At 47.4% G+C, this 27,338-nt stretch overlaps 1 protein-coding gene across 2 annotated transcripts; it reads right to left on the minus strand.

Annotated features, from left to right (window-relative positions):
- Positions 1 to 1,011: 1,011 nt before the first annotated feature.
- Traip (TRAF interacting protein) lies at positions 1,012 to 25,766 on the minus strand. 2 transcript variants are annotated; one of them, XM_051204663.1, is made up of 15 exons: positions 25,561 to 25,766; positions 18,626 to 18,683; positions 18,070 to 18,153; positions 15,653 to 15,692; positions 15,047 to 15,174; positions 13,356 to 13,450; positions 12,802 to 12,915; positions 12,082 to 12,169; positions 11,499 to 11,588; positions 11,065 to 11,153; positions 4,257 to 4,412; positions 2,387 to 2,435; positions 1,677 to 1,826; positions 1,539 to 1,589; positions 1,012 to 1,324 (listed from the first exon to the last, which is right to left on the minus strand). In XM_051204663.1, the coding sequence occupies exons 1-15, from the start codon at positions 25,656 to 25,658 to the stop codon at positions 1,202 to 1,204; spliced, it is 1,413 nt and encodes a 470-aa protein (XP_051060620.1). In that variant the 5' UTR covers positions 25,659 to 25,766; the 3' UTR covers positions 1,012 to 1,201. The 2 variants fall into 2 exon arrangements, with proteins under 2 accessions (XP_051060620.1, XP_051060631.1); XM_051204674.1 differs by lacking the exon at positions 18,626 to 18,683 and having other exon boundaries at positions 25,561 to 25,694.
- Between the last annotated feature and the right edge of the window lie 1,572 nt (positions 25,767 to 27,338).

A 27,338-nucleotide genomic window follows, 5' to 3' on the forward strand; every position in this document is an offset into this window, starting at 1 on the left:
TTTTCTCTGCATTTATTATCTATCCATTTATTTGGTTTTCGAGACAGGGTTTCTCTGTGTGGCCCGGGCTGTCCTGGCATTCACTCTGTAGGTCAGGCTGGCCTCTGACTCACAGAGATCTGCTTGCCTCTGCCTCCCTAGTGCTAGGATTAAAGGTGCACACCACCACCACCCTCTGTAACAGTCCAGGATCCTCTGCCATGGGAACAGTACCAACATCCAGGAGGCTGGTCTTCCCACCTCAGTTAACATGAGCAAGATAATCCTTCACAGACACGCCCATGGGCCGACCTCATCTAGACCTCACTGAGAGGCCCTCACCAAGTGATTCCAGATTGTGTCCAGTTGACAAACAAAGCTAAGCATCACATAACCAAAGCTATCATCCCCATCAGCAGTAGCTTCAGGCTCCTCTAGGTTTCCTTTTGAGTGGCTGGATGCCTTCAGCAGGAAGCAGGAGAGTACTAGGGGAACAGGAGAACTCCCCTCTCACAACGGGAGAAAGTTTAGGAAAGGGGAATTCTCTGGGGAAAGTGCCCTGAAGCCAAGACCTAAAAGCTAACAGCATGGTCGCTGGTTGTGTTGTGCTTGCTGGGTTCCCTGAGTGGATGGGGACTCACTCGGTTCGCCGCTCACTTGGCTGATTGCTTAGAATGCAGGGACACCAGTCTTGCTGGGGTCTTCCTGTGCTCTGCGAGAAAGCCATGCCTGGAGGTGGCACTCCTGCTTTAGAAACCCATTCAGTTTTCTAAAGCCTTGGTACAAATTTACACGTCCAGAGCCAGGAAGATGCCTTTTTATTTTCCACGGAAATCTTCCCCCATCATTTCCCTAGCAACCACCATTTCAAACTGTGAGCTGGAGGCAGGCACACGTGCAGGCTAGCCTGCTTAGGACCCTCCAGCACTTTTGTCCTTTTAGAGTCAAATGTGACCCTGGTATATAAAATCAGAAGGAGCCCAGCCATATCTGGTGGCAGCTCTATGCAATGAGAAGCAGGCCCTGCTGACTGGAGCTGTAAGCTGGTCCTGTCAGTTCCCAGAGGTGAATCCAGTGCGGTGCAGGGCAAAGAAAACACAGGAACTGCAGCTTCTGCTCTCACTCTTGCACAGTCCAGGAGGAGGAGCCATCTGCTAAGACACTCCGGGAAGTGTTGGCCACGGTCTTGGCCTACTAATTGGACACATGACTCTGCCATTGCTCACTGCAATAGGAAGGTATCCAGCTTGGGCTGGGAGGAAGAATTCACAGTCTTTATTCTCACTTTCTGCTTACTCTTGGTCTTAGGCTTAACAGGCATTGGTCGGATAATGGCTGTGTCTGTCTGGAAGCAGGGTCAAGGAAAAAGCTTGGTGAGAGGACTGGCGTGCAGGGCAGGGAACCTCAGAGCCTGGGTCAGGAGGAGCAGACACCCTGAGCAAGGCGCAGCTCTGTGTACCCGAAGGTGCAGGCACTGGCAGACAGGCCTGGGGATACAGGTCAGGGTACAGTGTGTGCCCCTCAGCTCAGCTCAGGCCATGGCCGGAGAAAAAGGATACAGGCTGGATGAACTTTGTTCGTCCTCCAAGTCCATCAAAGCCTATTCTTACCTAGGGCAGAAGAAGAAATGAGTGGATCAGGAGAATGGGCTAGGGAACTGACTGCCTTGTTCCACCCAGGAGGCCAGGTACACTCACCACATCTGTGCTGCAACGGGAATCTGCTGTGGTCCTGTTGGGCTGTTTTTGACCCCGAATAGCATTCCGGATGAAGAGAGGGAAGGCACCAGCCAGTTCCTCGTCTGGCTCTCCTATACAGCGCTGGCCACCCAGTGAGAGCTGGGACTCCTGTTGGGGGAATGCCAGAGTCAGACTTGACGAGCTAGACAGCAGCATGGAACATGGGGTAGTGACAGGGAGCGAGATCTGGTTATCAGGGTGTCTGGCTGGGCAGTGGTGGCACACACCTTCAATTCCAGCTCTTGGGAGGCAGAGGCAGGCAGATCGCTTGAGTTCGATGCCAGCCTGGACTACAGGGTGAGTTCCAGGTCCAAGACAGGAGGCAGAGGACAATCAATTAGGGTTATAAGGATGGCTCTAAAGAGTCTTCGTCCTGGGCTGAGGGGACCTGAACACAGTTTACACTCTCAGAAATAGAATTGCTTTTTCTTTGTTTTATTTTGTTTTGAGATGGTCTCACTATAGCCTGCCCATGATGCCCCAGAACTCACTATGAAGTCCAGGCAGGCCTCAAACTCAAGGCGATCCTCCTGCCTTAGCTTCCTGAATGCTGGATTACAGGCATGAACTACACACCCATTTTAGAAGTAAGGTTTCCATGTCAGTCTGTCAGTCTGACAAGGGCGAGATGTGATTGCTTATGTTTTCAAGGAACGCCCAGGCCTTACCTGCTTAGAGACTTTGGGTATCTTCTTGAGAATGTCCTGCACAGGAGAGCTGTAAGAGTGAGATGAAGGCAAGAGGTAAGTAAGCAAGAGAGCCAGACTTGGCGCATGCCCTTTTAAGGAGCCTCTGTGTTGCATGGCTACCATCACGGCTATGCTTTGGGCAAAGTAGCTCAGTGGTCTCTACCATGAGTAGTACAAATCTGCCAGAGTCAGGGTAGCCTGGAGCATGCATCAGTCTGTGGTCTCACTTCGATGCTCTCCTAGTCCTTGGGCTCTCACCACACCCTAGACTCTACCCGGTGCTAGGGAGCCAACTGACTTCCTCTGCACAGGAGGACGCGCACTCACACTCCCCGAAAGGCAGAAGCTATCAAATGAGCGCAGGCCCCATCTTGTCAGTTTGGGGGTTGGAGGCACTAGCTCTAGAAAACCCTCAGTAAGTCAGCCTCTCAGTAAGACTCGGCAAGGCAGCCTGCACAGTGCTCCCAGAGCCTCTGTAGAATCTTTGCAGGAAGGCCGCAGCAGGAGAGAGCACGAGCTGGGCTGTGGCTTTCTATTCTTACTGCCGGAGATGGACACTACCCATGTAATTTCTAGATACCCCCTCCTGGTATTTTTCCAGGTGAGATAGAGAGGATGATGGCCTAAGGTTAGCCCGGTAGCTTCATAAGAAAGGGTTAGGAGCAGGGCCTGCTGACTCTGGCTTCCTCTGCTCATTTCCCTAACCTGCAGTGAGCCCACATGATGAGCACAGGAAGATTCTCCACCGTTACAAGTCTGGCTCTGGTAAGGCTAAGCCAAGTTAGGGGCATTCTGTGCTCCCTTGACCCTCACAGTCCCTGAAGGCGGTGGAGTGTCTACAAGTCTGAAGGTCCCATGTGTCTGCAATCATTGTGTCCTGTCTCTTTGCCTACTCCCTCCTTCCTTCTTTGCAGAACTAGGCTTGGAGGCAGGGCCTTGTACAGGGGAGGCAAACACCATCACTGAGCTATGTCCCCAACCTGTACCTTCAGTTTTGACAGCAAAGGAGGAAGCAATAGAAGGGAGCCAGAGTAAGGAGCCGACATGATAAGCTCTCGGCTGCAGTCCGCATGACTCAGGCTTCTCACCGACACCAGGCCCGGCCCTACATAAGTGGGAGTTGAGCCCAGTTGGCTTCCTCTCGTTCTCTTTCATGGTATTGCCTAACATAGCAATTTCTTTCTCTGATATCCAAAGTCTCGCATTAAGATTTCCTTAGAACCAGAGAGATGGCTCAGCAGATAAAACTGCTTGCCATCAAGCCTACCGACCTGACTTTGATCTTTAGTCCCCTCATGGTACAAGCAGAGAATCCTCACAAACTGTCCTCTAATCTCCATGTGCATCCCACACATATACGAAATAGATAATAGATGTAATTTTTAAAAATGTAAAGAGGATTCCCTTACCGGAGTAGCACAGACCAATGTATGTGAAGGAGCACAGTCATCTTCACAGTGACACACAGGTGTGCCTGGCCAAGGACATGGCTTCCCCCTCCTAGTTCCACTGCATGTCTAGAGCAAGTCCCCCCATCCCCTTACGGCTTCACACAGCTCCTCATGTTCACCAACATGGGATACTTCCCTGGGTGCAGGGTCATGGGATCTACACTTTGAGATGGCCCTGCATTAAGCATGAACCTGAGAGGTACACACTGGGAAACGTCAGAGTCTAAAGCTCAGGACTCTGGTGGGCACTCCAGGCAGGAATCGAGGACCAAGTAGCTTGAGGCAAAGCTGCATCCTACTGAGGAGCCTCATCAACCACTCAGCCCTCAGGGCACGACCTACAGATGGCTTAGCTACTCCCCACCAGGTCCTGGGCACTGCCAGGGCCGGAGACTTACCGTGCCCTCTCCAGGCAGAGCTTCTTGGGGTGGCCATGCTGGGAGCTAGAGGTCTGGGCTGGAGGGGTATCTACATCAAAGGTAGCATTGAGGTCAATCTCATCACTGAGGGAGGGCCGGTGGAGCCTGGGGTTCAGCATCTCCACAGGGGCTGGGCTGAAGGTAGAGATAATCTTGTTACTGGGGACTGCAGTGATCACGAGGCAACTCAGCGTGGCCCGGTGAGATGGCTCAGCTGATAAAGACTATGGCTTCCAAGCCAGAAGCCACATGGTGGAAGAAGAAAAACGAATGCCAGTCGTCTTCTGATACCACGTGCATGCTGCGGCACACATGCACCGAAAATACACCCGTGCAGACACTCACATACACACAAATGTTAGAGAGGAGAAACAGGAGGAGAGAAAGGCAGCTCAGCTCCAAGGGTTCCTAAAGCCCACCTGACTCAGGGTCGCCCCAGAGGGAGGCCAGACCTCTACAGAATAAGCCCAGTGGGACTGCTGGTGGGTAAAGGCCAAGCCTGACGATCTGAGTTTGATCCCCAGGACCCCGTGGTGGAAGAGCTGACTCCTACAGCTTATCTTCTGAGCTCTACGTGCATGCCATGTCATACATGCACACATACTTAAATAGAATGAAAAAGAAATTTAACCAAACAAAATAACAGGCTATTTCCCTTTGGTCAACATACTCCTTTCCCAGAATTCACCGTAAAAAAGCCATTCAGATGTTGGCCAGTGGTGGCACATGCCTTTAATCCCAGCACTCAGGAGGCAGAAGCAGGGGGATCTGTGAGGTGAGTTTGAGGCCAAGTAGTCTATAAAGCAAGTTTAAGAACAGCCAGGGCTGTTACACAGAGAAACCCTGTCTTGAAGGAAAAAAAAAAAAGTCATTCAGACAGGTCACCACAGTGATATAGATAGGCAGATGATGCATCTTATCACAGCAAACAGTATGCTAATGCTCTGGTCCTTCAGGGATTGACAATGGTGAAGGCACTAGATGTTGTTCTCACGTCACTTTAGAACATGGAAAAATACTCACATGTCAATTTAAAAAGCAATATAAAGCCTGGGTGTAAACTGAGCAGTGGTGGCGCAAGCCTTTAATCCCAGCACTCGGGAGGCTAAGGCAGTCGGATCTCTGTGAGTTCGAGACCAGCCTGGTCTACAAGAGCTAGTTCCAGGACAGCCTCCAAAACCACAGAAAAACCCTGTCTCGGGGAAAAAAAAAAAAAAAAAAGTGGGTGTAATATCACACATCTATAAGCCCAGTAAAGAAGAACATGAGTTCAAAGCCTGCCTGAGCTACATAAGTTTGAGGCCAGCCTAAGCTATATAATATCGAGACTGCCTAAGAGAATATAAAAAATATATGCATATACAAGTCAGACACACACCCCTAATCCCAGCCCTCATGAAACAGAGGCAGGTGGACCTCTGTGAGTTTGAGGCCAGCCTGGTCTACACAGTGAGTTCCAGGACAGCCAGGGCTACACAAAAAATAAACAAAACAATACATATGTATGTTACTCAATGATTTGGTATATCCTTTTCTCTATACACCTCTCCCAGGAAACAGACGTGAAGGAAATACACTATGTGTCCAACTTCCTCTGCAATTAAGCCCACAGTTTTCAAATTCTCCACTTTTTTACTTCTGTAACGAGAGGGTGGTGCTCACTCTTTTAGAAAATTGCAGCCAACTCAACTTTTCTAGCCTTGCCAGACAGACCTGGCAGTACTCTCCAGCTTCCAAGGTCTGAGGAGAATTGAAAGGAATCGCAGGGACACCTCTAAGGGCACTTCCTCCAAGGACTTCCCTTGGGAGCTACACTTCAGCACTGTGCACCCTGGGTGTGCAGACCAGAAGAAAGGAGACTGCCTATAAATCGGGCCGGGTAAGCATCCTGGGACACCCAAATTTCTTCTTCCCTTCATCAGTATTTTTCTGTAATTGCTTACCTACTTCAGCAAGTTTAGGCTAAGGTAGGAAAGGCAAACTCGAGAGATAGGCCCAGTCTGGCAGGGTGCAGCCATTTTACTGCCTGAGGCCTTAGGCAAGGTTTTTCTACTACCATCTCCCAGGTCTCGCCCGGTGGTACCCATGGCACACAATCAGCCTCGGCTCATGTACTACCTACCACACTAAACCCAAGACTCAGGAGGCTCACACTCTCTCAGCCCAACATGAAGTTCAAAAGGACATATTTCTCGTTCTCTCAAACTGTTTCTGATATTTTCTTCCTTTGTTTTCTTTCTGACAGGGGTCTTGCATTTCTCCTATGACATGAGGAGGGAAAGCCTAGGATTCTGTGCGTTCTCCCTCACTACAGTGAAGGCCTGGCTGGAGGCACTGAGTGACTTTATTACCTGTGAGACACTCACCTATGGCCAACTTACATAGCTTCATGTCAGAGGCCTCAGGAAATGAGGCAAGAGATTCTAAGCCCTCCTTTCTAAGCCAGGGCCAAAGCCCTGTCAACAACTCCATGAACTCATAGCTCCTATCGGTCCTACCATAAATGAAGGTCTCCCAGATCCCACCAGCCCAGAGGGCAAAGGAGTATGGTGCAGCCATGCAAAACTCCTGAGGGAAGAGAGGGCCCCTTGGAGCTGCCCCGCCTTCTCCAGGTTCTCCTCAGACCCCACCAGGCCAGGTGTGGCAAGGCAGGGCTACCTCCTGAGATTGCCCTAAAATAACAAGCAGGGCTGGGGACGTGGCTCAGGCAGTACAGTGCTAGCCTAGCATGCATGAGGTCCTGGGTTCAATCTTAGATCTGCATAAATCAGATGTGGCAGTACATGCTTATGTTCCCAGCACTCGGGATGTAGATCCAAGAAGATAAGAAGTTCAAGGTCATACTCAGCTGCATAGTACATATGAGACCAGCCTCAGCTATAAGATATAACTCTAGTCTCAAAAGAATAAAACAATGAAATAAAACAAGGGCTGAAAAGATGGACCAGAGGTTAAGAGCACTGGCTGTTTTTCTAGAGGACCTAATTTCAATTCCCAGAAACCACATGGCAGCTCATAATCTGATGCCCTCTTCTAGTGTACAGACACACACGCAACCACCTGTATAAGTAAATCTTTAAAATAAAATGACAGAAGCAAAGGGTAATGTCACCACAACAAATGAAACAGGCAACACCAATAATACTCAGAGCCTTCCACAAAATACAGAGAGAGAGAGAGAGAGAGCGCAAGGCCTGGTGATGTGAGCCTGACATAGAAGTCAGAATTCACAAGGTGGAGGCTACGAGGCATTAAGCAAGTCTGAAAACCGAGGCACAGTTCAAGGAATCATTAGTAGCGGATGGACCAGAGACACAGACCAGCCACTCAGAGCTATCCTTCAGAAACATTTCCAACAGTTTCTACTGTTCCCAGGATAATAGCTGCACCTACAAGGCTAACTCATGAAGACAGGCAGCGATCTGGCCCACCTGTCACCTACCTCTCTCCTCCAAGCCCACTTTTAGCAATGCCTCAGGGACTGTGAACTCGCCATCCTCTCTGCCTGGATTTCTCTTCCTTCAGATTTAAATGGTGGTTTCCTGAATGAGTCTGTACATTGTAGGAAAGTTCAAGATTCTTCACAAGCTGGAGAGATGGCTCAGTGGTTAACAGCACTGACTGCTTCTTCCTAGAGGTCCTAAGTTCAATTCCCAGCACACACATGGTGACTCATGACCATCTGTGATGAGATCTGGTGCCCTTTTCTGGCCTGCAGGGGCACATGCAGGCAGAATACTGTATACATACCAAAGAAAAAGAAAAAAGAAAAAGATTCTTCCCAAGCCACACAGCAAGTCAGTTCCCAAGGGAGAAAGACAGAGGCACTTTTAGTTCTGGGAGTCACACAATCAGGGCATTAAAAAAACTGAAAAGGCTGCTCCCAAGGAGTCAAGAACTCTGTTTTACATCTCAAGGTCCTAGAAGAGAGAGCCTGGAATTCAGGATAGACTATGCCAAGATAATGCTAATGCTAAATGCAACAGTCCTATTACCCAAGTTTTCTTTTCTTTCTGAGAAGTTTCTCTGTATTGCTTTGGAGCCTGTCCTGGAACTAGCTCTGTAGACCAGGCTGGACTTGAACCCACAGAGATCCACCTGCCTCTGCCTCCCAAGTGCTGGGACTAAAGGTGTGTGCCACTACTGCCTGGCTACCCAAGTTTTCAGGCCTAAAAAAAATATTGGTGCACCGGGTGGTGGTGGTACATGCCTTTAGTCCCAGCACTCGGGAGACAGAGGCAGGTGGATCTCTGTGAGTTCAAGGCCAGCCTGGTCTACAGAGTTCTAGGACAAGCTTCAAAGCTACATAGAAACCTTGCCTCCAAAACAAAAAGAAAAAAGAAAGGAAAAAAAAAAAAAAAAAAAAAAAAAAAGGAAGAAAGGAAGAAAGATATTGGTGAAAAAGGGGAATTCAATTATCCTGCATACAACCTGATGGACAGCACAGCCTGGCTTTGGATACACAGGTTTGGCTAATGTAGTGTCCTTCTGACTTGACCAAAACTGTCCCCTTAGTGACAAGATAGGATAAGATGTAGGTCCTGGCACAAAGCTTCCTGTAGCCTCATCCCCATCTGGGATTTCTAGACCAGATTCTATAGTACAGTGCAGACCTGGTGGACTCAGGTTTAAACATCTAAACCCACAGCTAATTATCCTACTAAAACAAGGCTCAAGAGGATTGGGAGGGTCTGGCATACAGCAGACACACGTATTATGGGGTATGGGGATGAGTAGTAAAAGCAGGAAATCAAGGTCCCCGTGTGCTTTTTTTTTTTTTCCTTACTATAAATGACAGGCACAGGGAACAACTGTGTGGAAGGATCCTGAGGTTCACAGAAAGAAGCTAGCAGGAGGCTGTGGATAGCCTAGAGACTAGAGATTGGTTTTGTATCCCCAACCTTGAGGCAGATTGTGTTCTAAAGCTTTTCTGAGACTGTCATTTCCCCAAGGGCACATACTATACTTGTTTAGGCTGTTGGCAAGGCCCCTCATGTTACATGGGACTTCAGAGAAGGCATGGCTAATGGCTAGGTGAAGTGGGAGGGTCAGGAAGAGAGCCTACAGGGTTGTCAAAAACCAACCCCATACTGGACATCAGGGGAGATTATGTATCCACTATAGTCCTACAGCTCTCAGTTCATCCTAAACTGGAGAGGCAGCACAGTTTGGCTCCACGGAGAGATGCTGAGGAAAAGAATAATGTCTGATGAGATGGCTCAGAGGGCAAATTAGGCCCTTCCGGGTTGCTGAGGGAACCTTCGAAGTTAAGGAGGGCCTTTTGAGTGACAAGTTGGTGCCTCTAATAGGCTGCTCTTGTTCTTGCAAGGTATGATGGGAAGAGAAGAAACCCAACGAAAAAAAAAGGATGCTTGCTGCACAAGTCTGGCAACTTGAGCGACTCCTTCAACCCACGGAAAGGTGAGAGGAGAGAACTGACTCTCCAAACCTGTACTCTGCCTTCCACATGTACATTGTGACATGTACAACCACATACACATACATAGTGCAAAGTGTCAAAGATATCCGATGGAGACCCATGGTCCACACACTCACACTCACACACACACACACACACACACACGCTCACACACACACACTCAGCTCACACACACACGCTCACACACACACGCTCACACACACACACACGCTCACAACGCTCTCACACACACGCTCACACACACACACATGCTCTCACACACACACGCACACACACGCACACACACGCACACACGCTCACACACACGCTCACACACACACGCTCACACACACACACACGCTCACACACACGCGCACACACACACACACGCTCACACACTCTTCAAGTGCTATCTGGCTGAGGAGGCTAGCCAGGACAACAGAGCCTTCAGTGAGGGAAGAGCTGGAAGTGTTTTCTTATGGTTGGCTGTGATACTGCAGAATCCTGAGAAAGCACTTCAGTCTAAACCAGCTCCGTGAATGTCCCAAATGCAGTATCAAGGATCTGAGATGTGGAAAGTCAGGGGGCACAGTGCCCAGGAACCAAGTGAAGTGTTGGAAGGCACTGAATGTGTGAATTTCACAGGCAGGGAGAAGGGCATATTGATTTGCCAAAAGATATTGAAAAGTGGCTTAAATAAACTCTGGGCCATTGACAGGAGTTTTTAATTTGGCTCCCCTTGCTGGGGTCCTCTGGCAGGCAGAAGACAGGCTTGAGGATGTTCTTAGCCAGCCTGATTCTGTGAAAAACACTCAGAAAGATTAACTTGTTCCTGGCAGGGACACCAATTCCTGGGTCTTTTGGCGCCCTCTGCTGGTCACCTTAAAGCACACATTACTGAACCAGAGGAAGTTTTTATGTATTTATTTTGGTTTTTTGAGACTGGGTTTGTCTGTTGAACAGCCCAGGATGTCCTGAAACTTGCTTTGTAAATTAGGCTGGCCTCGAACTCACAGAGATCTCCCTGTCTCTACCTTCCGAGTGCTGAGATGAAAGGTGTGTACCACCACTTCCCTGCTTGAGAGGGGGTTATTTGAGAGTGAGTGCTTTCAATTGTTTCAGAAATGGGGGCAGACAGATAAATGTAGTGAGAAACTCCAGGATACCCCAAGATAGCCAAGGCTCTGTCTCACCCTCAGATGACTCAAAGGCCTTCTCTGACCTTTCCTTGTCAGAGCCTACATTTTCTCAAACCTGCGGGCTGGCTTTCTGACCAGAAAGTCCACAAACACCATCTATCCCACCAAAGCCAGGCACGAAGGCTCCCTCAGCTTATGATCCCTGTATCACCCCAGAAAGCTAACAAACCTCTCAAAAACCAGGCGGCTGACGGTCTCACTGGTCACTGGAGGCAGGTTCAAGGTTTCCTGCAGCATCATGAGTTTCTTTCTTAGGCTCTGGAGGAAATAGAGAACATGAGAGAAAGGTAGAGGTTCTATGGACACCCGTGTGAACACCTTGCTCCTGGGAACACAGCAAGGACTGAATGCCCAACACCAGCCTTCAGAACTCCTCTTTGGTAAAGCCCTTGCTCAGGTGGTGAGGAATATACCCTGACCCACCTCCCTGACCCCTGACCCAGGAGGATTAAAAAAAAAAAAAAAAAAAAAAAAAAAAAAAAAAGCCCAGAACCACCACCCCTGACTGGGACAGGGGCTCCCAGGCAGAAACAGCCCAGCTCTACTCTCAGAGGCACATAAACAACCCCTATCTTCCCTTCTCATCAGGCCAGGGTGTCTCACCGTGATCTCCTTGTCAGCATTCTGTAAATCCTTCTGGGCTGACTTCAGTTCTAACTTGGCCTGATCCAGCTCAGCGTAGACAGCCTTCAACTATAAGAAAGGACAAGCCAATGGTACCACATGTCCTGCCTGCTACCTGCTGCCCCTCAGTGGGGTAGAGTCTAAAAGAAACTGGAGGCATGAGGAGAACCCCAGGCCTTTGGGAAAAGGCTCAACTAGGCATATATCCATAGGGCTGCCCAGGAGCAAGGCTCCCCTCTCTGCACATTGCAGCCTACAGAATTAAACGCAGCTGGCCTCAGAAGCTGTCACACTTAAGGACTGTGCTCTCCAAGCCAGCTAAAATATGCCTAGGACCAAGAAGAGCAAAAGGTAGCATAAGTGTGTGGTGGTGGCACACCTCCATGAATCGGCCCCCGAGTGCACAAGCCAGAGTGAGAGACAACACACAGCAAAGCCAGTCATTAGTGTCTGTCGGCCACCTCACTGCGGTCAGGCTAGATGGCCTAGCTCAGGAGACCCAGTGACCACAGCAAACCAAGAGTCATGGCTCCTTCTTTCCCTTTTGTTCCCATTCAGTCACCTTGCTCCTGGAGGCAGCCAAGTCCTTCTTCAACTTGTCAGCCAGCTCCCCTGAGGCCTTCCGTGCTTCTTTCAGATTCTCATACTCTCTGCACAGGGGCCATGAGAAGAGATGACAGAACAGGACACCCTGATGCCATAGCCCCAACCTAACAAAGGCCTCACTCAGACCCTTAGCTCCTTCTCACTCTCCCTCAGGTGGCCCCATGGCAGGTCCTGCATAGGGTGTAATGAAGTCAGGAAACAAAACCTTCTCCTGCCACCTCCAGGAACTGTGGCTTGAGAACGTATGCAAGGAGCTCCAGCCTCACTAGGGGGCTCCCTTTAATCCCAAATGAAGGCATTTTGGATTCTCTGTGCCTGTCAGTCAAATGGCTCCTTCATCCCAACTCCCCATCACTATAATGAAGAACATAGGCAGTTTCTTATCAAAGCCAGACAGGGTCACTAACAGTGCTGATGGGAAATAAGCTCACAGCTGAGAGCTGCATGAGCTCCTTAGAAACAACACCTAGAATCCACGCTCTGCTCTCAGTGATTCTAAGGCAGGTCTATCTCCATGCAGGAAAGCGTAAGTCACAGAGGCCTCCAAAGTGGCCTAAGAGCTATAGTACACCCAATGGCAACATGGTTCTAGAACGTGCTTCTTCACACACTGTTTACAGAAGATGGCAGCAGAGGTATGACCGGAAATGAGAATCTAGTCCCTGGGCTTACATACTTCTTGAGGGACACGCAGTACACAGCCAGCTGCTCCACCGCTGAGTGTCCTACACCCATGTCTCGGATCATCTCCTCCACCTCAGACCGCTGGCTCTGGAGTAGGAGCTCAATTCTGAAAAACATTCCAGGCCCACGGCATTTGAAATCTGGAGGCTGATGGTTAGTCTGCCTCCCTTTGCTGCCGTTGCTATGGCAACAGCCTGGGCTGCTAGGATGCTTTAGCAGGTGGGTGTGCCCAGGGAAAGGTTCCACAGCAGAGCTGAGCTCAGCTCCAGGGAGTCGCTGAGGAAAAAGAGGTGCTAACAGAGGACTTCAAGGTTAGGAACTTCATGGAGAGAGGTCCCTGGAGGGAAGGGTGGCAGGCCATCTATCCACAGGCAACAGAACACGGAGCACAACAAGAGACCCATAAGGAGGGAAGGGGCCCACAGAGGGTAGGAAAGGAAATCTGTGCCCACAAACGCCGCTTCCAGCTGCAGTCCTGAGAATTCCACTCCCTTTTCCAGGGGCCTCTGGTGTGAAGGCACAGTACAGAAAGAGCTAGAAACTCACTGCTCCATGGTCTTCATCTTGCTTTTGAGCCGGCGGGCCTCCTCCCGAGCTTGCTTGGTCTCATCCTGCTGCTGCTCCAGGAACTTCATCTGCTTCTGATGAGCAAGCATACCCATGCATCTCCTCATCTCTCAGAGCCATGGTCACTGAGAACTACCCATATTGTAGCGTTTGTTTGTTTGGTTTGGTTTTTTTTCGGGACAGGGTTTCTCTGTGTAAAAGTCTTAGCTGACCTAGAACTCGCTCTGTAGACCAGGCTGGCCTCAAACTCACAGAGATCTGTCTGCCTCTGTCTCCTGAGTGCTGGGATTAAGGCATGTGCCACCACCGCTTAGCTTTTGACAGGGTTTCACACACCCCAGGTTGGCTATGAACTCACTATGTAGCCAAGGATGGCCATAAACCCCTGATCTTCCTGCCTCCACTTCCCAATTGCTGGGGTTATAGGAGTATACCTTCATATTTCGCTGTCTTTGGAAGATGTTAATAAACATGTATCTCCAAATTGTAGGATATAAAACCCCTGAGAGCCCCTTATGCTGATCTGTTCTCTGTGTGTGTGTATCCATGTGAAGTGCTGGAAATCCAACCTAGGCTTTGAACTATAGCCCTCACTTGGCCTATGTGTTTGTTGCTAAGAGATTTCAGGGAAGCTGTATCCTCAACTCCAGAGATGTGCCATGCTATAGGCACAGCTCAGTGGCTCAGGCCTACTGTGGGCTGCCTAGATTCTACAGGCTGGGTCTTACTTTCTATAATAGCACTAAAGAAGCAAAGAGCACAAATCCATATCTCTTCTAGACACACGGACAAGAAGCTCCAGGGTAGGAAAGCCAGGCCAAGGGCTGTCCTCGGTGTGAGACCACTTCGTCTCTGACTTAGGAATGCAAACTGGTGCTAGTTTGCTCCATCCTACCAGGTAGGCCATGTGATGCTGCTCAGCCTCCAAGCAGGAACAGATAATGAATATCCTAGGGCCTTGTCTGTTCATGAGGATGATGGCTCTTATCCCTTTCAAATGGCACCCAGCAAGGGCTGCTCCTGCCTACAAGACTAGAATATCAATCGTGAGTTCAGATCAATCGCCTCATGGCCCTCGGAGAGCAGGAGGCTCACGAACCCAAGCTGATACAAAATTCATCTGGGTCTAAGCCTGCTTGCTCTACAGCTTTGATCTGCTCGGTCAGCTCGGCACAGCGGACTTCAAAGGCCTTTGCTCCTCCCTAGGATGCTGTTTGATCTGGCTCCAGAGAGCAGCCCTGCCAAGGACTGGAGTCCTAATGGAAGATTCTTCAGACTGGCCTCATCAGTGGAGTAGGAGCCACTTTTAGAAACATGGCCCAGCCTACTCAAGTCTCCGTTGAGCAGGTCCTCTGTGAAGTGCTAGGAAGGCCTTGTTACCTGGTACAAAATCCACAAGCACAGCCATTATAGCCCCTTTTCATATAGGCTTGATGGGTATGGTATGGAAGGGCCCTGGGAAGAAGAGCTTTGCCTTCACCTTACTACCGTATAAACAAAGGTATTGGTTGAAGCAGAACTAGAAGACACAATTATAACTGTGAGCCTAGGCTGGCCATAGTGGTGCATGCCTTTAATCTCTGTACTTGGGAAGACAGAGACAGGTAGATCACTGCGTGTTCCAAGCAGAGGACTTTGGCTATATCTTCCCACTGACTCTGAAGACTTACTTTAAGAGTGGAACACAGCATCTCTGTCTTGTTTAAGGCGTTCTGCAGGGACTCCACAGTGGCATTGCGTTCTTCCAACGTGTCCCGTAGAGTGTCGATAATGGCCTGGCTGTCCCGTTTCTCCCTCTCTGGAGCAGGGGCAGAAGGGAGCAAGGCAAAGGCTCATCCATGCATGACAACTGTGACCCCTGAATGGAAGCACCTTCTCCCTGAGCCAGGTAAGAACAAGGAGTAGGCCAGAAAGCTGGGTGGCCTGCTACTTTCTGCCATGCACCAAGAAAACTAAGCTAGAGCTTTCACCTGGGAGACAAGCACTGCTTTTTCCTGCTTGAACTATTTGGGTAGATCTCACTGTTCCCCACTCCTGTGGGTCTAGTTAATCCCTCGTTATAAAACCCAAGCAAATCCCTGTCAAACTCAGTAGCTTAACCCTGATGATAGAACTCAGCCACCCCTCCTCTGCTTTTTGTCTAGTTAAAACTGAGTTAGCAAGACGAAGGAGGAAGAACCCTGGCTTTGCCTGAGGTTGGAGGCTTTCACCTTGGCCCCCTCCCTCCAACACCAAGTCAGGGCCTTCTCAGGGCCTCTTGTCACTTGTTAACTTACCTTTCTGGGAAAGCTGCGCTCTGATACTATCCAATTCATTCTGCAAGACAATACACACAATAAACAACAGGAGCACATTATAGCTAGCCTCTAGACAGCCCTCATAAGGCCATGCAGAGCTCCAGGATCAATTAAGATTACTGGTCCAATATATTTCAAAGTTAAGCATAGAGATGCACATTGTTTTTATGTTTATGGTATTTGTTTGTGTTTTTGAGAGAGTCTCACTAGGTAACTCAGACTGTCCTGGAACTCACTTTATACAGCAGGCTGGCCTTGAACTCACAGAAATCCACCTGTCTCTCCTCCTGAGTGCTGGGACTAAAGGTATGCATCATCATACTTGGTATGGGACATTTTAAAAAAAGATTTATTTACTTTTGGGCTGAAGAGAAGCCTCAGTGGTTAAGAGCACTGGCTGCTCTTCCAGAGGTCCTGAGTTCAATTCCCTGCAATCACATGGTGACTCACAATCATCTGTAATGAGATCTGGTGCCCTCTTCTGGCGTGCACGCATCATACAAACACAGCAGTCACATACATAAAATATATAAACCTTTCAAAAAAGATTTATTTATCTATTTTATGTGTCTCAGTGTTTTGCCTGCATTTATGTCAGTTCACCATGTACTCACATTGCCTGCTGCAGAAGACAGTGTCAGATACCCTAAAACTCAAGTTATAGTCTGTTGTGAGCCACCATGTGGGTGCTGGGAATCAAACCATGTTATTTGCAAGAGCAGTGCAAATAACCCTTAACCATCTCTCCAGCCCCTTTCTGAGCCTTTTACAAAGGTAGATAAGGGGCTGGAGAGATGGCTCAGAGGTTAAGAGCACTGGCTGCTCTTCCAGAGGTCCTGTGTTCAATTCCCAGCAACAACATGGTGGCTCACAGCCATCTGTAACGGGATCTAGCACTCTCTTCTGGACTTCAGGCATATATGCAGACAGAACATTGTATACAAAATAAATGAAGAAAAAAAAAAAAAAAAAAGGAACGTAGATAAGAGGAAGGAAATGAATCCCACAGGAAGTGAGCTTGGCCTGCTGGTCAACAGTCAACAGCAGAGGATTCCGGGGCTCCTGGTCCTGCAGTAGCCTCACCAGGGACATAGAACAAAGATGGCCAAGCACTCTGAGCCATCACTAGTTTTCTCTGTCGGGCCTTGCCTGCTTCAGTCTACCTCCCTCAAGCTCCAGGCTGGTTCTGAGAGGCGGGAGTAGAAGGGAATCCAGCTGGCACTTGGGAGTTTAGAGAACCCAATGTCCCTGTGAGCAGGAGATTCCATAGCCACAGTCAGGAGAAGAAAGGTTTTTATAGTCCACTTCCAGGCTTAGGCAAGAGTCCACTGTGGAGAAACCAGGCACTTTTCTCCAGACCACCATTTAAAGGTTAATAGAAGACTCAGAATTTCATGTGACCACTAGTAAGTACCCCCAACCCCAACTACCGGCCTCTCTGCCCAGGACTCCTGGGGGCAGGAGCTCCTATGGCTGGGCTGGGCAGTATAGACCAAACAATTGGGAATGGAAATGGTAGACAGGGAAGAACATGCCGGGTCTGCCTGAGAATAGACACCAGCTGCTACACAGTTCTCCATCGTCTCCTGGCTCCTTCTACCCCTCAGCAGGATGTCTTCGAAGTCCTTGCTCCAAACTATTCAAGATGCTGCCTCCCTGTCTCACAGACTTGGCTTTGAAAGCTGAAAAGACTCGAAGCTGCCTTTGTTGTCTTCATCGCAGGGAGGACACCTCTTAAAACTAGGAGCAGTTACCATGACGATGAACAGGCTGGCTCCAAACACAAAAGCTCAACCATTTTGAAGCAAGGAGGTTCCAAGGACATCATAACACCCAGGGGGCTAAGGTCAAATGAGTGGTAATCTGATAGATTCCCAGCAAATTAACCCTTAGTGTTCAGCAATCACTTGTAAACCCCAATTTTCCTTACAGACACTGATTCCTCTATGGCTGGGCTTGGGAAGGCCCAGGCGTCTGCCTTTATACCACACTCTCCAGGCAATTTTGAGGCACAGCCAGGTTAAGGAATGGTGGATTCACACATCCTATCCTCCCGGACTAGTGAGAATGGAAGAATTTCTAAACATGTCACTAACTGCCCCAAAAGAAAGGGGACTGAGCAGGAAGGCCCTAAATCATTCATAAAGTGAGGGGCCTAAGGAGAGGCTACCCTCTGCCCTGAAAGCCCAAGGGGACATCTCATAGTCACGTGACCCTCTCCTCTCACGGTACATGCCTCTGGTGACGGTCTCAAAGCCACATGCCCCCCCCCCCCCCCCCCCGATAGCTCCACAGGCCTGTCTCCATCCACACTCTCTAGGCGCCTTCTCTAGTGGAAGTGAAAAGGTAACTCCCACAGGTTTGGAATTCAGTAAAACGAAATAGATTCTGGGTACCTTTAAGAATTCTGCATCCAAGACTCCTTCCTCTTCCTGGGCAAGGTCAAAGAAAAGCTTATTGATGATAGCCTTTTTGCCAACCTGGACGAGAGAACAAGGTGAAGTGAGGTCAAAGGTGATGAGGAAAGATTGAACATGGGTTTGACTGCCGGCCACGTGAGCCAGGTCTGCGCTCGGGACTAACTTTTCAGCACATATCCTTTTGAGTCAGAAGACTTCTTCCTTCCTACACATACCCAGAGTCAGGACTGCTGGCCTGCTGGTGGCTGAAGTCATGTCACTGTAGACAACATTTATGAGTCTTAAAAGACTCTTCAACTCTATTATAGGGACATTTGTTAAACACTAGAGGAGGCCACACAACCATCTTCACCCATAGGGTGTAAGCAAGCCTCCAGAGTAACTTACAGGCGTGTGTGAACATCCACTGGCCTCAAACCAAGAGACCGGTCAAAACGGTCAGGGTATCTCTGTTTCAGGGATGCTCTCCCCATCCCTGTCTTCGGGAAAGAAGAGGTCTTTAGCTGAGACACCCACCCTCCATCATCCTTACCTGGATTCTACACTGTGGGCAGGTTCGACTTGGTGCTGTCTCAAACCACTGGATTAGGCTACAAGGAAAACAATAAAAGACAAGTAATCCTGGCATGGCTGGGGATACAGATCACATGATCACTGCTATTGGTTCCTTTCTGACCCAACACCTGCCTGCCTGCAATGGGAGACTGTCACTACAGGCAGACTTTCCTTAAGGACTACACAGTGCTTAGCAACCAGCTGTGGTTTAGGGTTTGAAGGCTATTCTTTGTGAGTTGGACTGTAGAGTCTAGGTGACAGACAAAGCTCAGAGTATCTCAGGAGACAGAGCTTCTGAGAATACCCTACTTTAAGTTCGGACTCTGAGGGCTACACTCTTTTTAAGTAGTGGGAAAAGCAAAACACAGCCTAGATTTACATAATTGATTGGTATCGTCCGGGCCTTAAATGCTAATTGAAGCAGTCTCCTGTAGGTGTTACCTACCTGTAATCCTAGTACTAGGCAGAAAAATTGCACAGAGAGAGACTGGAGCAGACTTCTTCACTCCAGGAATGAGACAAACAAATTCCTCTTTGAAAAGTGATACCATTTCCATTTCCCTTACCTAAATCTTTCCTATAAATATATTTAAAAACTACTGTTACCATAACCTCACCAACCTGGCCCCACAACCGTGTCAGCCCCAAATGAACACTCAAGACATATTAATTATAATACTGTTGGCCGATGACTAGGGCTTCTTATTGGCTAGCTCTGTCTTAATTACTAACCCATTTCTATTAATCTAAGCATTCCCACGTAGTCTTATCTTACGGGAGAGAGGTCCGGGGACCTGTTACTCCTCTGGCATCCTATATGGCGACTGCTCTCTGCCTACACCTCCCAGAATCCTCCTCATCTCCTAGACCCACCTGTCTTGCTGCCCTATTAATCCGTGTTTTATTCATCAACCAATAAGATAAACATATACAGAAGACCATTCCCCACCAAACTACAAATACATTCAAAGACCGTGTACAACACAAAATTAAGGCTAATCAGGTACAGTGGAATAGTTAACTTCAATAGAATAAAGCAATCTAGACATGCTCATGCCTGTAATCCCAGCATTTGGGGACAAAGACAAGAGGATTGCCATGAATTTCAGGCCAGTCTGTGGTACATGATGAGTTCTAGGCTATCTCAAAAGCCAAATAGCCAATCCCCAAAAAATAGGTAGCCAGGCAAGGAGATGAATGCCTTCAATCCAATTCCTGGGAGGCAGACGCAGGCAGACTTCTAAGTTTGAAGCCAGCCTGGTCTACATATTGAACTCTGAGCCAACTAAGGCTACACAGTGAGACCCTACCTCAAACATATAAACAAAAATAAACCAAACAAGCAAAAGAAAAATGATCCAGGTATGGTGGCACACACTGTATCTTAGATATTTGAGAGGCAAAGGCTTCCCCATGGTGAATTTGAGGACAACCTACACTATATAGTAAGATCTTGTCTCAAACCAAAACCAAATAAACAAGCCAGCCTTGATGGCACAAAAATATAACCCCAGCATTTGGGACGCAAAGGCAGGAAGACCAGAAGTTCAAGACATAAAGTGACCAGACATATAAGGCCAGACTGGGCTAAAAGAGACCTACCAATAAAACCGACCAACCAAAGCTAAAAGGCTATGGACAGGAGGTAATTCAGTGATTCAGCATCTGTCTACCATGTGGGAAACCCTGGGTTTGAGGATGGCAAACAAGAAAAATTATAGATGATAAAAGACATAGGAGGTACTCTGGGAAAATCTGGCTCAAATATGTATAAAAGCTCTAAAAAGACAATGGTAGGCAGAATAATACCACCCACCTCCAAAAAAGTCTATTCAGATCCCTAACCTGTGAACATGTAATCTTAGATAGCAACAAGAATTTTGCAGATGTGACTAAACTAGGAACTGAGATGAGGATTTCTGCTTTTCCCCCAGCTGTTACGGGTTGAGCCCAATGGCTCCCATGTTCTGGCTTGTGTTCTACTGTGCTATACCTTCCAGCCCTGAGATAAGGAGCATCTAAGGGCTACACAGTGAAAGCCTGACAGGAAGAAAGAAAGACTCTAATCAGTATGAGTATGAATGAAACTTTAAGATACTATGTTAACTGAAATAAACCTGTCACAGAAGACTAAATGTACTTGGAGAATGGAGAATGAGAGTTACCTGGGCCTTGGGGCAAGAGACAACCAGAGTTACCACTAAAGCAGTACAGCATTTCAATTTGGAAAAATAAAAACACTTTAAAAACAGTAGTGACAGTCACATAAAATGTGAATTTTAACAATACTGAATTATATACTCTTTAAATTCTTTGAGATAGCCCAGGCTGCTCTTCCTATCTCAGTCTCCCGAGTGCAGGGATGAAAGGTAGTCAGCACTTCAGCTTGAGTTGTGTGTGTGTGTGTGTGTGTGTGTGTGTGTGTGTGTGTGTGTGGGTGGGTGTGTGTGTGAGACCTGAAATGGAACCTCATTAAGATGGTAATTTTTACGATGGACATGTTTTGCTACAACTGAACAACAAAAACAGAAACAAAATAAATAAATCAAAAATCAATCTGATGCACAAAGTATTTATCAGGACATCTATCATGAAAAAAGGAAGGATTAGGAGTCACACACTTTAGACAAGTTCTCACATGCAGCAAAGGTTGGCTACACTGTGTGTGTGAGAGATTTAGCTCAAGGGTTGAGCATATAGTTAGTATATACCAGGCTATATGTTCAATGTCTAGCACTAATAAAATGATGTTTGAAATCAGCTTGTGTAACATAGAGATGTGAGAGAGAAATAGAGAGACAGAGACAGAGAGAGAAAGAAGGAGAGAAGAGACTCAGGCAGCTGTTATGGAAAATAGTATTGCAGGTCCCAAAAATCCCTAAATATAGATTCTCCATCTGTCCCAGTCTTTTGGCTCCCAGGTATATGTTCTAAAGAACTGAAACAGAGACCCAGACAGGGACTTATACAGCAGTTCATAGTAGCATTATTCACAGCAGTCAAAATCTGGAAATACCTGTCTATCAACAAATGTGGATAAACAAAATATGGTATTTTCATACATACAATTAAACATTGGCCACAACAAAAATAAAATTCTGATACATGCTATAAAATGGATGTTAAAGTTATTGTGCTAAGTGAAACACATCAGACACAAAAGGGCAAAGAATAAAGACCCTGCTTATACGGGATCCCTAGAATAGGGACTCAGGGGCAGAAGGTGCAGCAAAGGGGCTCAGGGCCAGGAGGAGAAGATACGGAGAATGATCATTTAATGGGTAATATGCTTCCGTCCAGATGATACAAAGTTCAGACAACAGTGCTGAAGGCCATACAGCATTGTAAATGTACTTAATGCCACCAAATCAGCACCTTAAAAATGGTTAAAATAGTGCCAAGTATGGTGGTACACAACTTCAATTTCTCCACTCAGGTAGATCTCTGTGTTCAAGGTCAGCCTGGTCTACATAGTGAGACCTTGCCTCAAAAAAAGGAAAAAGAAGTTAAATATTTTTTTTTTGAAAAATTGAACCAGGCATAGGGTTATATGCCTGTAACCTAGTCCCTGAGAGTCTAAGAAAGGAAGAGTCTAAGCTTGAAGCCAGCCTGGCTACATATTATGACAGCAGTATTTAAAATGACAAAGGCTTGGAACTGTGGAGGTAAAGCACTGGCTGCTCTCCCAGAGTACCTACGGCCACTCACAGCCGTCTGTAACTCCACTCTCAGGAGTTCTGACCTCTACATATACTGGACTGCTCATGGTGCACAGAAATACCTGCAGGCAAAACATCCACACCCTTAAAATAAAACAGAATAAAAAACAAACAAAAACAAGGGCTAAGGATGCATCTCAGTGATAGAATATCTATTAGTTCATAAGTGACCCCCAGCATCTCTCTGTCTCTCTCTCTCTCTCTCTCTCTCTCTCTCTCTCTCTCTCTCTCTCACACACACACACACACACACACACACAGAAAGAAAGGTAGGTAAGAAAGTAGGTAGGTAGGGGACTAGAATTCAATGGTACTTTCTGTATCCTCAGTTTCAGGAGACCTGACACCCTTACAAGGACTTATATGCAGGCAAAACCACCAGCACTCATAAAATAAAACCTAATTAATTAGTTAAAGAGGAAAGAAAACATTAAAAACTCAAATTAAGAAACAGTCTACAAAATAACTGACTCAGACTCTTCAAAACTGGCAAGACTTGCCAGAAAGTGGTGGTGAACACCTTTGTGAGTTCGAGGCCAACCTGGTTTACAGAGCAAGTTCTGGGACAAGCTCCAAAGCTACAGAGAAACCCTTTCTCAAAAAATCCAAAAATAAAAAAGGTCAAGACCATTAATAACAAATAAAACAACAAAATCTACAAGAAACACCAAAGCTGTCATAGACCAGAGTTGACTAAGATGATAAAAAATTGAATGTAGCCTGGTAGCCTGGCCTTGATCCAGGAATAAACATAAGGGCATTAATGAAGGAAACACCAGTAAAACGCAAATACGCTCCATAAGTTCTATAGTACCAGAGTATTGTACCAATGTTACTTTCTTAGCTAAGAGAATTGTACAAACATGTAAAATGTTAATATTGGAGAATTTATGCAAAGGACATATAATAACGCTCTGTATCACCTTTAAATTTATCAGTAGGTGAAAACTATTGCAAACAAAAAGTTCATTAATTGGGAGGCAAAAGCAGGCATATCTTTTGAGTTTAAAGCCAGCCAAAGCTACATAGTGAGACCCTGTCTCAAAAAAAAAGAAAAGTTTATTCAAAATACATGGGGCAGAGAGGGCTTAGAATATAGCACAGTAATAGAGTGATTGCCTAGCATGCACAAAGGCCTAAATTTAATCCTTAGCACAATATACACCAAACATGGATGGCACACACTTGTAATCCAACACTTGGGAGACAGAGACAGGATGATTAGGAATTTGGGGTCATCTCTGGTTACACAGTAAGTTCAAGGCTAGCCAAGGGTACATAAGCCATCAGTGGAAGCCACAGATAGTGGTATTCTCCTGTAATTTCAGCCTTCAGGAGGCTGCAGGCAGGAGGACTGTCACAAATCCCAGGCTAGCCTGGGCTAGACAGCAAGTACCAGCCAAGCCCATACTACGTAGAAAGTCCCTGTTTCGAAAACAAAACAAACAAGGATCTAGACTAGTGGTAGAGAGAGCACTTACCTTCCACGAACAAGGCAAGGATGGGATGGGGTGGGGGTGGGGAACACACCTGCAATCTGAGTTCCAGGAAGCTGAAAAAACAGAACTGGGAATTCAAGGTAACCTAAGCAGCACACAGCAAGGCTTATTTGTTTTAAAAGGTTGGAGAGATGGCTTCAGTGGTTGAGAGTTGGTATTGGTACTGTTCTTTCAGCTGTCCTGAGTTCAGTTCCCAGCACCCACATCGGGTAACTCACAACTGCAGCTCCACGGGGATCAGATGCCCCATCCTCCAAGGGCATCCGAATTGCATATGCATAGCTACACATAATTTAAAATAAATAAAAACAAAAAACAAAAACAGTTGGATATGGTGGCCCACGCCTTTAATCCCAATATTTGGGAGGCAGAAGCAAGTAGATCTCTGAGTCTGAGGCTAGCTTGGTCTACAGAGTTCCAAGACAGCCAGGACTACACAGAAAAACCTGTATTGAAAAAAAACCAAAACAAACAAAAACCAAAAATAACAAACAACAAAAAAATCAAAAGCACAAAAAACCCAAAACAAGTGGAACAAAATAGAAAATGTTGCATATGATAAATTTAACCTAAATAACATTATTAATTGTGTCTTTTTTTTTTTTTTTTTTTCCTAGACAGGGTTTGTCTCTATAATAGCTCTGGCTGTCCTGGAGCTCACTTTTTAGATCAGGCTGGTCTTGAGCTCAGGGATCCACCTGCCTCTGCCTCCCAAGTGCTGGGATTACAGATGAGCACCACCACCATCCAGCTAGTTCAGTTAAATGCAACTGAATTATTATGTCAGATTTTTAAAGTCAAATATGCTTTCAAGAGACAGACCTAAATCTGGATAGTTCCAAGTTAAATGTTGGGAGAAGCAGGTGATGGAAAGTACTTTTAGTGGTAGGGTTGACTTCTAACTACTCAATGGCTCTCTGAGCATGGGGATCGGAACATGCAATATTGGATTATTTGTTTTAATATGCATTGGTGTTTTGTTGGTTTGTTTCGTTTTTGTTTTTTGAGACAGGGTTTCTCTATAGCTTTGGAGCCTGTTCTGGAACATGTTTTGTAGATCAGGCTGGCCTTGAACTCACGGAGATCAGCCTGCCTCTGCCTCCTGAGTGCTGGGACTAAAGGCGTGTGCCACCACAGCCGGACTTTCTCATTGTTGGGAACTTTGAACCAGCCTGTCCACAGTTGCAAGGGGACCCTCCCGACACTCACAAGATGATTGAGCGTGAGGACCCTTTGATAGGAAGGCACTTCCTTGCCTTTCCAAGTTAAGCCGGGTTTGCTGGAGTGGTGAATACATTAGGGTATCTGGCCAATGAGATGTCTCTGGATAGAAACAATACAAATCATCAAACAAACCACACAGACCCTTAAAGGTTGCCAGAAGCCTACCAAGTTGGTTGTTGAGTCTCAAAGAAATAAAAGGGCTCGTTAATGCGGCAAATGTTCAGACTAATAACTTTAAAGTCACATTTCTTTGCACAAGTTAATATAAAGGCGCCTAACTCTTCACCGTACCCCAGGCAGCTATCACTCCCACCTGGCCCACTTTTGCCCAGGCTGGAAAGCTTCCGAGAGGCTCCTCAATGCCATCACCTGTCTGAGTTCCGAGGATGGATTGCCTCTAGGCCCGACACCCCATAGCCTCTCAGTGATTCTAGGACACGCGTTAAGGGCCCTACACCGCTGTCACTCACCATTGCAGGTGAAAAGTGTGGCCACAGTGGATGGCAGCCACGTCGCGGGAGTGATCGAAGAAGTCGGAGCAGATAGTGCACAGAGCACGGATAGGCATAGTGGCGCGACTCAAGCGGCCAGGACAGCCCGGGAAACTGCAACAGATCCAGTGGTAGCTGCAGCTCCGCGACTCCACTTCCTTCAAATTGCGCTCCACCGCACGACTTCCGGCACTAAACCGGAAGTCATAACAAACCATGGCCGAGTACTTCACTCTGATTGGACAAACTTCGGGGCGGGGCGGGGCACTGGATCAGCGGGAATAAGCGGCCCGTGAGACGTGCGGAATCCTGGGACTCAGCACTGTAGCAGTTTTGGAATCGCCTAGGAGTGGACTTCCATTTCTATCAGTAGTGCCCTATGGCAGGAAACAGTAACGCTACAGGCGGACCCCTATCCCTGCTAAACTGACTATTGTGTCAAACTGGAGCTGGTGCGAAACGAACCAGACCTCTTCTTGCTGCACTTTGGGACAATCATACCGACTGACATCCCAAGGAAAAAGGGATAATGGTCCCACAGCTATGGAAAGGGATAGACTGACTGTATGCTGGCAGCCCACAGTTCCCAGACCTAAAGAAGACCCACACACACGCACTTTCTCAGCCTTCTATTATGGTCTTATGAACAATTAAGTCCCATTCCATCAAAACACCACGCTAGCCTTGGCTTTATTCGAATATGATCTAATAATCCTTGCAATTAGGTAGATACTAGCACCAGTAATTTAGCTCTTACCTCCCAGGATTCCTCGTGCTTGGGACTGTAGTATACTGATTTTGGAGGCACAGATGCTTCAAAGACCAGGAAATTACAAACCCCTCTTTATTATTCCCACATCAGATAATTTAAGGTTCTCCCTGAGAAGGCAACCCAGGTGAGTTCACCAAAGCCCGCCCGAGCTGAAGCAAGTCTCCTTAGGGATTTCTACGATATAGTTAGTATTACTCCCCCAGAAGAAACATACACAACTCCATACTGTAAAGCAGATCTGCTCCAGCTGGGGAAAAATAGTGAAATCTTTTTGGTCTAAGTGGAAAGCACACGTATTCACAGGAAGCAGGCATCAACATACAGCACAGAGCTTTTGTGCAATCCCACCCTCTCTCCAGCCCAAAGAGACCCACTGTGGACAAGAGCAAGGTCTCTCCCTATAGTGGTTGGCCCTGACTTGATTCCATCTCTCTATGTCCAAGTTAAGACAAAGGCTCCTTGATCAACAAAAGTTGGAAAACCATCAGTCCTTCAAGTGCTCAGCTCAGGGGGTAGTTCTTGGCCAAAGCACATCACTCACATGGTTTTCCAGAGTCCAGAGGATCCCCATCAACATCATCCAGGTACACAATGGAGGTGACCTTCACTCTCACCCCAAGCAATGCACTGAGCATCAGCCTCCCCCACTGCCTTCCAGGGGCTCCTCCCCAATAGGACAGAGGAAGCAAAGGCAAGAGGGTGGCCAGAGGCTTTACAGGGTGACGTTTATTTGCCAGGTTCAGCAGGCACACAGTTAGCCCACCAACCTTCACATACCAGAGCAGACCCACAGGCATGCAGGGAGAAGGGCAGGACCACCATGGAGTGCCGAGCTAGGGCAAGGACCAGTGTGGCCGCCTGTTCAGGCTGTGATGGGGTCGGGCAAAGGGCACCTGCCACCAGCATCCCTCCGGGGACTGGGGAATCTTATTCTACTTCCTCATCCCAGCAAGAGCAACTTAATGTGGCTGAGTGATACCTCAGC

This window comes from Phodopus roborovskii, unplaced genomic scaffold (genome assembly GCF_943737965.1).
Source record: "Phodopus roborovskii unplaced genomic scaffold, PHOROB, whole genome shotgun sequence".
NCBI lineage: Eukaryota > Metazoa > Chordata > Mammalia > Rodentia > Cricetidae > Phodopus > Phodopus roborovskii.